The 13,559-nt window shown below is 40.4% G+C and overlaps 1 protein-coding gene across 1 annotated transcript; it reads left to right on the forward strand.

Moving 5' to 3' along the window:
- The first annotated feature begins 3,054 nt into the window (after positions 1-3,054).
- Positions 3,055-10,526, forward strand: LOC141247561 (uncharacterized). The gene is given in 6 exon segments (XM_073669238.1): positions 3,055-3,143; positions 3,358-3,508; positions 3,594-3,624; positions 3,627-3,768; positions 3,854-4,023; positions 10,105-10,526. Coding segments are annotated over 6 exon segments (1,005 nt in total).
- Positions 10,527-13,559: the final 3,033 nt, after the last annotated feature.

A 13,559-nucleotide genomic window follows, 5' to 3' on the forward strand; every position in this document is an offset into this window, starting at 1 on the left:
TGAGTTATTTCCTAGCATCAGCACCAGCTCGCACCTCAATGAGTCATTATCATTCTTGTTCTGTTACTCAAACACGTTCTTGTTTTGTCACTCAAACACGTAAACACAAATCGACAACCCGATGAACGTGTTCAATCTAGATCCTCACCCGAGACGAAACAAAACAACCGAGTCGATTTCATATGAATACCATAATAGGTTCATCATTGTCTTAGTCTTCATTAGCCATGATGCAGTTTCCTTGTAGATTTTCTCCAAGATCTACCCCATCATCTGACTCACCTCATGTTATGAAGTAGGCCTTCTGAGGATCGCTAAAACTGGTTGAGACCTTAGGTGTGGAACACATCTTTGCTAAGTGTCCCTTTTCTTGACATTTGTAACAGATGTAGTCCTTCATATCTCTGTTTGGTGGATTTGTTCTTGAAGGGTGACTTGCTCTTTAGAAATTGTTTGACCATCTACGTCATCATGGTTACTTCGAGGTCGTCATATTGATATATGGATTCTTCATTTTCCATTGTCTTAAAGACTTTATACAGCTTCAACGCATTTCCCTTAGAGTCGCTTGAGGCTCTCTACAACCTTGTCTTCGTCCTCTTGCGTTTGAAACTTTCTAGCTAGAACAGTGATTGGAATTTCTTTTATTTCCTTTTTCATGAGCATAATTCTTCTGGTTGTTTCAAACTTCTAGTAGACTCCAATGATGAACGTCGGCAATAGCTCCCAAGATTCTACTTTGACTCGAGGTCAGCTAGAACCTAGAATCTTGGTTAGTAGTCTGAGACTCATTGAGATTCGCCCATCTTAAAAGAATGAAACTCTAGCTGAAACTCGAAATTTTGGTTGTTCACCCTGTCCTCGCTTCCTCTGTGCATATCTAGTATGGCTTTCCACATTTCTTTAGCTGTTGGAATGCTCATTACCTTATCGACGTCCTTCTTAGTGAGATAATTGAGGATCAGATGTCGAGCTTTTGTGACGCAGTCAAAATAACCAAGGATTAGCAAGCGTTGAGCCCGAAAAGACAAACAAGTTCGCAAGCGACAAACTTGTGTTCGGTATTGCTGTGAAATCCACCAGAAAAGAGAAAAACCTCGAATTTGATTATTGAATAAAACATAAGTGACGGTTACAAAATAGAAAGTCTTTATATATCTAATAGAAACCCTAGTACGAAAATTAGGTAAAAAGGGAAAAGCCCGAAATTACAAAAAAAAACTTAAAAGCTCGTTTTGAGGCCCAAGACAAGCTTAAATGGATCGGATGCCCAGAGCTCATGGCATAAGAACGAGTCTTGAACGTGGCGAGATTCCCTATCCGGAAAGGTATAATAATAAGTAATTTGACACCGGGCGCATGTTTTCAACATTTCCTGCATTGTCCGCAAAACGGCTTCTTCTTCGATGCGGGACGCAAACCTTCCTACATCATTTTTGCATTCTTCTCTATAATAGTGTAGTATTTCTCATCCCATTTGCCATCAGTAAGACCTTTAGGAATTTTGCCGCCACCATGTTAGGTTACTCTCCAGCATTGGTAATCGGTCTGTTGAATGTAGTTCTTAGTTATATTGATCCACCACTCTTTCCCCCTAACGTAAGAGAACATGAGGTTTGTTGAGGGAGATTCCAAGGATGAAGTTTCCAGAGTTCTTGTTCGCCATTTTGATTAGTGTTGAAGACTTTTTTTTTGCCACGAGGTAAAAAATTTCATTGAAGTCAAGCAAATTACAACCATCATCTAAGGAGACGCTTCATCATCGCTCTCCCTCTCCCAGTACTAGTCTTAAGTTTATGGATGATCCTAAACTTACATGAGTTGATAATATCTCTACCCGCCCCGTCAGTATCAATAACCTTAGAATTAAAGATTACATCATTACGAAGCTTCCAGGAAAAGTAAATTACACCCATAAAAGCAAGCAATCGAACAAGATAAACATTATTTGCCCGTTTATTGCAGTCCGCGAACCAGATCCACCAATCCCTCAGACTTGGCTTCCGTGTGTGGACGTCAATCCAGCTAAGAACAATATCAAGGATCCGAAGTATAACCGGACAATCGAACCAAAGATGACGGGAGGTTTCAGCTGCAAGGTGACAGAGAACGCAGCGATCAGAATCAATCCCCCCCCCAACGGAACATCCGACTTCTAGTAGGCAAACGATCTTGTGTTGCCATCCAGCAGACGAAAGACCACTTCCTTGGCTGAAGACTTGAATCAAGCTTTGATATCAGATTTTGGATCGGTCTTTTCTAGGAAACTGAGATTCAACAAGACTCGGTTTTCTCAAGGCGGAATAAGAGTTACACACAAGATTTCAGACCATTAAATGAGAACCTTTGGTTAGCGTGACCTAGGATAATACTCATCGAACTTCTTGTAATAATCAAGCTTTTATAATGAGATGAAAAACTCAATCACTCTAGTTTTTCTTTCTAACACTCTTTTAGAAACTCTTACTTGTAATACTTCTCAAAGTACACGAAGATCACTATTAGAACACTCGATTACACAGAGAGAAAATAAAAAGAATTTGTAACCTATCTTTCTATTTCTCTAGGCTATTTATAGATGAGCTCTAGTCTTGCTTCTACTGGGCGAGTCATTTAGTCCACGTAAGCTAGACTCTATGTTCTAATCAGTCAGCAAGATTCCTCTTCTTGATTTTGCAACGGCTACATCAACTTGCTGATTGCGCTTTACTGGAGCTACACGAGTAAGGACGATAATCACTCCTTTACAACTTGCACCACATGTATTCTGATTTCAGTTTTCACTTTAGATTATCAACTCGCTCCAGTTGTGAGCGTTACACACGCGCTTTATCATTCTCTATTTGATTCAGTTGTGAGCGACTCTCATGTGATTCAATGCCGGTTCCCATGTTCAATTTCGTTGAACCTGAATATATTAAACTCAAAAAAGTAATTAAATAATTTAATTTATTTTTATTAAAACTAAAAAAGGTGGAGAAGAACTGGCTTACCGTTAATTCCCTTACCTAACAGTTGCTTTCACCTTCTTCTTAGTGGGCATACTCAATAACCATGAGGTTTAAACTCTGGGTAGTTGGACCTCGCACTGGATCCAGTGCAATAAAAGCATTTACAATAAAACAAAAATACAAATTAAGAGAGTGACATGATGAACATCACTATGAATTTATGAGTACAGAGTATACGGCTTGTTGTGATAGAAATTGCAGGATAGAACTGAATGTCATAGAGAAGCTCAAACAACCTTAAATGCAGTGTCCCGTATATAACACTAAATTAATATCCAAGGGGGAGAAAATCCTGATCAGAGATGAAAAAATTTCTGTCGGTTTTGTTCTTCTTCTTAATGTACAGCTGTAGCCATGGATTCTCCATGGATTTCTATGCCTTATCTTGCCCAACAGTGGAGATTATAGTGAGAGAAGCAGTCAGATCAGCTGCCTCCTCTGACCCTTCTGTACCCGGCAAGCTTCTCAGGCTTCTCTTCCATGACTGCTTTGTTGAGGTCTGCAACACATACATTTATAGTACTTATTTAATCAATCAATTTAATGCTCGATTTTACTTGTTTTTATATAAAAAATTGGTAGGGGTGTGATGGGTCAGTGTTGTTGGAAGGGAACAAACTGAGAGATCCGACCCGGCAAACACATCACTTGGCGGGTTTCAAGTCATAGATGCAGCAAAGAGCAGTCTTGAATTATTCTGCCCTTTCACTGTTTCATGTGCTGATGTTCTTGCTTTGGCCGCTAGGGACGCTGTTTTCCTGGTACTTAAATATTCTTATTAATTTCAATGTACAAACTACAAATTGATTGAATTGGGTATTATACTTATGTGTGTTAGTGTGTGTAGGTTGGGGTCCTTTGATTCAGATCCCAACAGGGAGGAGAGATGGAAGAATATCCGCCATTGAAAATGTCAGACCCAACATTGTTGATACAACCTTCACCCTGGATCAAATGATCACTCTTTTCTCTTCAAAAGGTTTATCTTTGCAAGATCTCGTTGTCCTCTCCGGTAATTCTTCAAATTACAGTTATCCAATTATCGATTCGTTCAATCCATATCTTCTGTTTCAGAAGCCATATCCATTGCATGCAACCATTTCAGTTGAATTGATCAAATTCCAACTTTACTTATTTAGCAGGTGTTTTAAACTATGTCAATGGACACAACAGTTAGAAGCTAATATTTTCTTCATCCATATTCCCTGAGTTGAAATTAAATTTATGACAAGCTTCTACTTATAGATTCATTCCATATACTCTGTTCTATAAGTTGTATGCATTGCATGCAACTACTTAAAATGTGTTGGGTTAAGTAGTATTTCTAAGTTATGTTGGATTAGCGAGCATGAAGAAATTTAAAAGAATTAGAGATATTAAATGAAGTTTAATCAGGATGTATCTTAGGCAATTATGAGTAAATAACGTGTAAGATTAATCTAGGTTTTTCTGATTGTTTAGAATGTTATCGTAGGCTTGGAACCTTTTCTGTTAATTGCTAGTGGTTGCCTATAATTAGCTAAGTTACGTTGTTAGTTTGAAGCATCGAGAAAGAGAGGCTCAACTACGGGAATTAGCTCGATCAGGTGATGTTAGAGATGGGCCTTAGTTCATGGACAGGCAGCTCCGGTTCTTGAACCAGAACATGAACCACCTTCACCTTGAATTTCAGGACGGTTTAGGTTTAACAGATTTCTCGCCAGTTTTGGTCAAGTTTCTAATCTTTTAAAAATAAAACATAATATATACAATAAAACTAAAATATGTAAAGAAAACTACTAAAGTTTATTTAAGTAATGAACTTTGTGGCTAAATATCTTGCGATAGAACTTTATACATTAGTGCGAATAAACATTATTCGCAGCCATGAGTAAAGTTTTAATGTGAAAAACGTTAATTTGCACTTATGTATAAGGCTCGGCTCAAAGGTACCTATACAAAACCTCCATTATTAAATAACACGTCACTAAAACTATTTTTTGAATTATTTAAATAAAAGGTTTATGTAAAAACATTTAATTAATTTTTTTAGCATCTTGAATTGGAGGTTGATTTTCAGTTCAAGTTCAAGAATGGTCAAACTCATGTTGAACTGGGACCGGAATCTTGGAAGTGGATGAACCGGCGGTCCCAGACCGATTCCCTGTTTAGAGTTTGACTGCTTTTGACTGGTCTGGTTCATCCGTTTCCGGTCCTGAGTTGCCAGCTCTAGATGAAGTTCACTGTATAGAGGCGTTCCATTAAATAAAATACAAAGTCATTTTTTTTCTAAAATTAGGTCTAATTTGTTTCAACGGCATCGATCAGTTAATATAAGAGAGAAGAAAGGATCGAGTCCCCAAAAAATTGAATTGGCCAAATCTCTATATGCGTAATTGTAAATGTTAGATAATGAAATAATTGTTTTCCTTGATTGATGAATGAAGAATTCTTTACAATATATACAAATCTTGAGAGAGATTTAAGGAAATCAAAATCAAGAGATTTAAGGACACAGAATATTATAGAACAATATAAGAAAACCTAAAGATTATGACAAATCCTAAAGATTATGAAAAATCTTTTGGTTTATATCTTAATACCCCCCACAAGCTCATGGAGGTGGAAGAACATGGAGCTTGGATCGTAGTGTTGCAAACCGAGCTGTACCAACCGCCTTGGTGAAGATATCCGCAATCTGATCCACAGAGCTGACATGACGAACATGAAGAGCACCAGCAGCAACTTGCTCACGAACAAAATGATAGTCGATCTTGATATGCTTGGAGCGCTGATGGAAGACAGGATTGGCGTACATATAAGTAGCGCTGAGGTTGTCACACAGAAGGATGGGCGGAGGCGATAGAGGCACTTGAAGCTCTTGTAATACTTGTTGCAGCCAAATGAGTTCGGTGGAAACAAAGGCAACGGCACGTTACTCCGCTTCAGAACTGGACTTAGCAACAACTTGTTGTTTCTTAGAGGACCAGCTGATGAGGTTCCCGCCATAGTAAATAGCAAAGTCGTGCTGAGAGCGGCAGTCGTCGCCGTCCGAGGCTCAACCAGCATCAGAAAAGGCAACCAAGCGATGGTCACTGCATGGGCGAAGGATAAGGCCCGGAGGCAATAGTGCCTTTCAGGTACCGGAGAATACGCTTCACCGCAGCCTAGTGAGTCTTTGTAGGACGATGCATGAACTGGCAGACACGGTTGACAACATAGGAAATCTCAGGACGTGATATAGTGACATACTGCAGGGCTCCAACAATGCACCGATATGATGATGGGTCGGCGAGAGGGTCACCAGACTGGACCAGCCGAGATCCGGGCTCAGCAGGAGAGGCAATGGGCTTGGCGTCAGTCATCTTGCTGCGCTGAAAGAGGTCTCGAATGTACTTCTGCTGCAAGAGTGTGATGGAGGATGTGAAATCAACTATGGCGGCGGCGGCGCTGGAGCCTGTAATGATCAGGTCATCAACATAGACAAGAATGTAAAGGACAAGAGAGCCAGACCGCTTGATGAACAGAGTGGTGTCAGACTTGTAGCCAATGAAGCCCTATGACAGGAGATATAGGTGAAGCTTGGTGAACCAGGCCCTGGGAGCTTGCTTTAGGCCGTATAAGGCCTTCTTCAGGAGGCAGACATGAGAGGCCCGAGAGGGATCAGAGAAGCCAGGTGGCTGCGCCATGTAAATGGTCTCTAAGAGGTCACCATTCAGGAAGGCGTTATTGATGTCAACCTGATGGATAGGCCAGTGGAGTGTGAGAGCAATAGAGAGAACAAGGCGGATAGTAGTCGGCTTAACCCCCGGGCTGAATGTATCAACATAGTCTACTCCCTCTTCCTGATTGAAGCCCTTCGCCACTAGTCGAGCTTTGTAGCGCTCAATGGATCCGTCAGCCCTGCGCTTGATCCTGTAAACCCACTTACAACCAACAATTTTAGCATTACAAGGTGGTGGAATGAGTGTCCACGTCCCATTACGCAAAAGGTCATCAAATTCAACTTGCATTGCATGTTTCCATTCGAGACATTTAGAGGCTTGTGAATGTGTTTTGGGCTCAATGTAAAGATCAGGGACATCTGGGAGAGGATGTTTGGTGGAGGTAAGGGCTTTGGGTTTGAGGTTGTTAGTGCGAGCTTGGTTAGTCATAGGATGGTGGCTCGAGTCAGCTGCACGAAAATAGGATGGATGAGTAATAGATGCAGGAAGAGATGGAGGAGGGGAAATACCTGGTTGGTCCGGTGATGAGCCTGCAGGAGAGCACTCCGGGGAGACCGTGGAGGCAGGCACAGTGATGGTAGGTGGTGAGGCAGGAGCTGGTGCAGGGGTAGCCAGAGGTGGTGATGGGGAAGTGGGAGGTGGCGGTGATGGAGTAGGTGTGGTAGGGCTTGATGCTAGCTGAAGGAGAGAGAGCGGAACAGTGGTGGTGGATGGAGTAGTGTGGAACGCAGGGGAGTCACAGTGGTCGGGATAGGGATAAGTCGACTCATCAAAGATGATATGGCGGGCGACATAGACACGACGCAATGGGGCATGGAGACACAGATAGCCCTTGTGAAGAGAGCTATAACCGACAAACACACGAGGAAGAGACCGAAACTCAAGTTTGTTGGCGGTGTAGGGACGCGGAAACGAGTAGCAGAGGCAGCCAAAGCTTTTGAGGAAGTTGTAGTCAGGTGTTTTGTGATGAAGGAGCTCGAAAGGTGATTGGTGGGAGGTGACAACAAATAAGGTGCGGTTATGCAGGTAGACGGCGGTGTGAAAAGCATGTTACCAAAAGGAAGTGGGAAGACGAGCTCGGGCTAGCATGGAGAGACCCTTCTCAACTATAGTGCGATGGCAGCGCTCTGCTGAACCATTTTGTGACTGCGTGTGGGGGCATGACACACGATGACCAATACCCTGTGTTTGCAGGAAAGTGGAAACAGTACGATACTCGCCACCCCAATCAGATTGAAAAAGTTTTATTTTGGCATTGAACTGTGTTTCGACCATTTTGTGAAAGAGTTGAAAGTAGTGAAGTACCTGCGATTTCTGAGATAGGAAGTATATCCAAAAAATTTGGTGCAATCATCCACAAATATCAAAAAATAGCGATAACCATTGAAAGACGAAACAGGGGCGGGGCCCCAAACATCAGAGTAGACAAGGTCAAAAGGTGTAGAGCTACGTTCATGCAGACTCGGGAGATGAAGTCGGTGACTCTTCCCAAGCTGACAGGACTCACAAATACTCTTTAAATTATTGAAAGACACAAGAAGTTTAAAACGAGAAATAAGACGCTTAAGACTGCATTCATGCGGATGACCGAGACGCTTATGCCAAGTTTGAAGGTCGGCTTTGGAGCCAAGGAAGACACAGGAGAGGGTTGTGGGATTTGAAGTGGTGCGTGGTGGGGGATGGAGTCGGTAAAGTCCATTCTCAACGGTTCCTCGGAGTAGCGTCATGCCCTGCAAATCCTTTACAAGACAAAAGGTAGGGAAAAATAGCATGTATGCATTGTTGTCAGATGTAAGTTGGGAAACACTAAGGAGGCTTTTCTTAATTTGAGGAACGAAAAGGATGTTGTGAAAATTAATAGGCTCACGCAAAGAAGGTAAATTAGATGAGCCTAAGTGTGTAATAGGAAGTGACGTACCGTTACCGACTTGCAAGCCTTCATTGTCGTTGTACTCGGATTGGATAGCTAGATTGTCCATCTCTGCGGTAACATGGTTTGTCGCGCCCGTGTCAAAATACCACGCTGGATCAGTAAGAGCGGATGGCGAGGTCTGATTAGGAGCAGCCGAGGCGGGAGTAAGCCTGCCGAGGGCTGGCGATTCCGGGTACCACCATTGGAAGAGCCTGATTTGGGAGGGCGCACCTTAGTAGCAGGGTACTGATCGACGTTGTGGCGCTGCCAGCAGTTGAGCGCCTCGTGCCCGAGTTTGCGGCAAATCTGGCACGTTGGTCGTGGCCGAGCAGACGCATCAGCAGGAGCTGAATTGGAGGGGGCAGGCTGCGGTTGGTGTAGTTGGCCGAGAACGCGGGCTGTGAAGACGTCAATGCCCCCTGTTGCTCGTTAATACGAACCTCTTCTTCAAGTAACATCCCAAGAAGTTGATGCGATGTGATAGTACCCAGGCGCATATTGAAGGCGTTGCGGAACGCAGAGTACGAAGCATCAAGGCTGTGCAAGACGCACTCAACAAACAGTCATCCGGCACAATACAAGAGCATTCGGCCAATGAATCTGAAAAGGAACGCTTCTTTTCAACATATTCAAGAATAGAGAGCGAAGCTTTAGGAAAAGTGTGAAGTTGATGCTTGAGATGCATTTGATTGGCACGGGTTTGAGCATGAAACATCTGCTCGAGTATGGTCCAGGCATCTGCGGTGGTCTGGGCGCGCATAATATGCGCCAGCAGGGGCGGTGAGACGGTGGACTGGAGCCATAGGAGGATCAACCGATCCTTTTGCAACCATGTCGCGTGCTCTGGATTGGCTTGGCGGACGACTGTCGGGTTTGCCGAATCAATGGGCAGGAGTTCCGGCGGGACATTTCCAGGGGTGAGAAATAATTCGAGGGCGAAGGCGTGAGCGTCGAGCGAATGGAGTGACGCCATAGCGAGTAATTGCTGCGTTCGAGATGAAATTAAAGGGGCGGAAGTTTGATGGTGGGGTGGTGGTTAGAGGCGGCGACCGAAAGGATGGTGGTGGTGCTGGAAGAGTCATCGTTCACCATGGCGATGGAAGGAAGACGATAGAAAGGTTAGGTTTTGGAGGACTGGGGTAGGCTGATACCATGTAAATGTTAAATAATGAAATAAGTGTTTTCCTTGATTGATGATATATACAACTCTTGAGAGAGTTTTAAGGAAATGAGAATCAAGAGATTTAAGGAAACAAAATATTATAGAACAATATAAGGAAATCTAAAAATTATGACAAATTTTAAAAATTATGACAAATTTTTTGGTTTATTATCTTAATATTAATCCATGTGACTTTTTGCAATTATTATTCTAATATTATTGAGCTATATTCAATGGACTTTTACAATCTTATGACACTATTTTAAATCATAACCCAGAATTGCTATATTCACTAACAAAAAAAAATGAATGCAGGAGCGCATACCATAGGGTCAGCGCACTGCAGCGCGTTCAGCGACCGACTACAAGTGGACTCAAATGGGAAGGCGAGAGCGAAGGACTCGTCATTAGACGAGAGCTACGCAGCCCAGCTGGCGAAGAAATGCATGCAAGTGCCAGTTGTCGAAGCGGCTAAGGCAACAGTCTCCAATGACCCTCAAACGTCATCTTTGTTCGACAACCAGTACTACAAGAACTTGGCAGCGCGCAAAGGGCTGTTCCACTCAGACTCAGTTCTGTTCGAGGACGAGCGGACTCGGGCCATGGTGGAGGAGCTGGCGGCAGACGAGGACAGTTTCTTTGGGCGTTGGGGAGAGTCGTTCTTTAGGCTGAGCAGCGTCGGTATTAAGGGGGATGACGACGGAGAGGTCAGGCGGCGCTGCTGGATGCACAACTGAAGGAAGGGTAAGGATACGAATGACTGTGCACGTAGTACGTACATACCGTGACTTCATATCATATGGTTCTTTTTGTTGTCTTTCCATTTCGACCTTGTATTAGTTTTGTTCTGTTTTTTCTCGAGGTACATGAACTTTCCAGCTAAATATCTTTCGATATCATCAAAATTTTGTTCTGTTTATTTAAATAATGAACTTTGCACCTAAATATCTTTCGATAGAACTTATGTTCATCATTATAATTTTGGAGCGATATTATTAATTGTATTTGGCTGATTTTCTAGGTTTACAAGTATTTGCTAGTAGTAAGTGCTTGTGATTTCGGTTCTTAGGGCCACAGTGAAACTATATCTCCAATTTCATCGATGGTTCAGCTTCCCCCTCGAATTTATATTAGCTGTACTGGATTTCTTTTCTTAGCCGCCCTTACATATCTGCTAGTAGTGCAGTAGCCTAAATACTTATAACTTACACGTACTAATAAATCACTTATTCCTTTATTTTTACTTGGATTCCAATTCTTGATATTAAATCATCTCGTGTTGTCATTGTTGGCTAGGTTAGACTTCTAAATCACCTTTTATTTCAAAGGCATTTGGTACTTGTTAAAGACTAACGTAGATAAGTTCTTTTAACCTCGTGGTTTGATATTAGAATATTACATTCTATCCTTTTCATTCTAACCTATGAATCCATTAAACAAGTTAAATAGTTGTTGCATAATTTTTTATGCAAACTACTCTCTTTATTCTTTCTCTTACATTTGTTGATTGATATGTTAGGTATAGGATATCTTGAAGGTTTTTTTTGTCATTAGCTTTTTGTTTATGTGTTTTTCGTCTCATACCATGTAGCACCTGATTTGCAAGCATCACACCCTAAACTCAGTGGAAGTTATAAACCAATCAGCTTATCCATCTACCATTGTATTAGTTTCATAGGTTTTGAGTTTTAATCATGATTTGACTTTGATAATGGTTTCCTCGTCCAAAAGTATACATTCTTAATATAGGTCTATAGATTTTGTTTAGATTCAGTGGAGCCTGCTTAGTAGTGCTAACTTTTCCTTGTTTACATGTTTCCACACACCAAGCCTTGTTTTATCAGATGGCATAGTCATTGTGGTATAAGTGTTGATCTGACTTTATTTTACCTCCATCTTTCTAAGTGTTCTACATCATGCTCGATACAAGAACTTCATATTTTGTATCATAGTGAGATGTGTATTCTTCCAAGAAATGATGTTTCTTCTGCTATTCTTGTTTTGCTGGTTGTCCATGACATATTGAAGAGGTGAAGTTGTTCTCCAATGAGGTGTTGAGGTGCTCATGCTTTAACTTGGTCTGTTGGTGAGAATGGTTGATGTTGTATGTTATTGCATCAAAGTTGCTATGTGCCTTGTTGTTGCTACATTGTGCAGCTTGTATGGTTGTTTTTTGTTGTTGTTGAAGCAGAGATTGTATGGTTGTATGTGCATGAGATATAAGTGGGTTCGAATCCCTCATTAGCTATATATGAAATTCTGCAAATCCATGAAGATTTTTGTTGCACTTCACAAGTTTTATCTAGGTTTATAGTTTGAGATTTTTTTTGAAAACCACCCCTTATTTGGGCTAACCACCTCTTATATCACTAATTGTTTTAAACCACCCCTTATATATGTTGCATTGGTAACAGAACATATATATGGGGTGTTTTTTCTGAAAAAAGACACAACTAAGGGGTGGTTTTAAAAAAATTCTCGAGACATTATTGTCTACCTATTTGCGAATATATAACGCTAACTCCCATGTTGAGGAAAAAAAACTACGGTTCTTTTATCGGGAATGGAAAATAATCTGAGATTAGCTTTGTTGTGTGTTTATGATTTACAAAACAAAATAACAGCAACACATGCCTCTTTGGTTCTGTTGTCGTTTATCTTTTACTCCTTTTAATTATTTATTTTCTAATGCATTTGTGTTTTCTCTTCTTAAGATGAACCTCATCTCCAACATAAAAACAGATTTTATTGTGGGATAATGAGAGAGATTTGGATTTTATAAAATATTCTTCAGATTTGTGATATTTTGTATTAGAGATTATTCTCGTAGGGGACGGGAATGTTTAATTTATATTCAAATTTCAAATTGCTATGTAAATGTTAAAAGAAGGAGTCTAGCTACAAATAACGTAATCGAGTTGGGAAGTGCAGCAGTATATTACAAGCAGTAGGAGAGAAAAATAGTATGGATAAATGGAAATTAGGGAAAAGAAAAAGATATTTTTTTAAAACCACCTCTTATTTTTGCGTTTTTCAGAAAAAACACCCCTTATATATGTTCCGTTACCAATGCAACACCCTTTTTCGTTCCGCCGTTAGAAATTTCTAACGGTGGAACGAAAAAGGGTGTTGCATTGGTAACGGAACATATATAAGGGGTGGTTTAAAACAATTAGTGATATAAGAGGTGGTTTTTGAAAAAAGGCCAAAATAAGGGGTGGTTTTAAAAAAATTCTCTTATAGTTTTCCTAAAAGAATTTTAGATTACGGGTTCATGATTTTTATATTGTGGGTTCATGAATTTTTACGGATTCATAAAGTTTTTACTTAAGTTCATTTTTTAAAATAATTTATGGGCTTTTTCCATGACAAGTTCAAGAGTATTTTTTAAAGGTTCATGAGTTTTGTGTTTTACGTTCATGAATTTATATCGTAGGCTCATGAATTTATATTACGGATTCATAAGTTATTTTATTTAATTATATTTTTTTTTATAATTTTATGTTTTTCTCATTGTAGTTCATCGAATTTTTTATTTGTAATTAATGAATTTTTTTTTAGCAATTTCAAGAGCTTCTTTTTGAAGTCTAATGAGTTTTATATTATTCATTCATGAATTTATATTGTAGGTTCATCAATTTTTAAAGCGAGTTCATAAGTTTGTTATTTATTTATATTGTTTTTTTATATATAATTTTATGTTTTTATTTGTAATTCATGAATATTTTTTTAGTAGTTTCAAGTGCTTGTTTTTAAGGCTATTGAGTTTT

The sequence above is a fragment of the Phyllobates terribilis genome, unplaced genomic scaffold (genome assembly GCF_046119375.1).
Source record: "Phyllobates terribilis strain yellow unplaced genomic scaffold, ASM4611937v1 Scaffold_3187__1_contigs__length_87007, whole genome shotgun sequence".
Taxonomy (NCBI): domain Eukaryota; kingdom Metazoa; phylum Chordata; class Amphibia; order Anura; family Dendrobatidae; genus Phyllobates; species Phyllobates terribilis.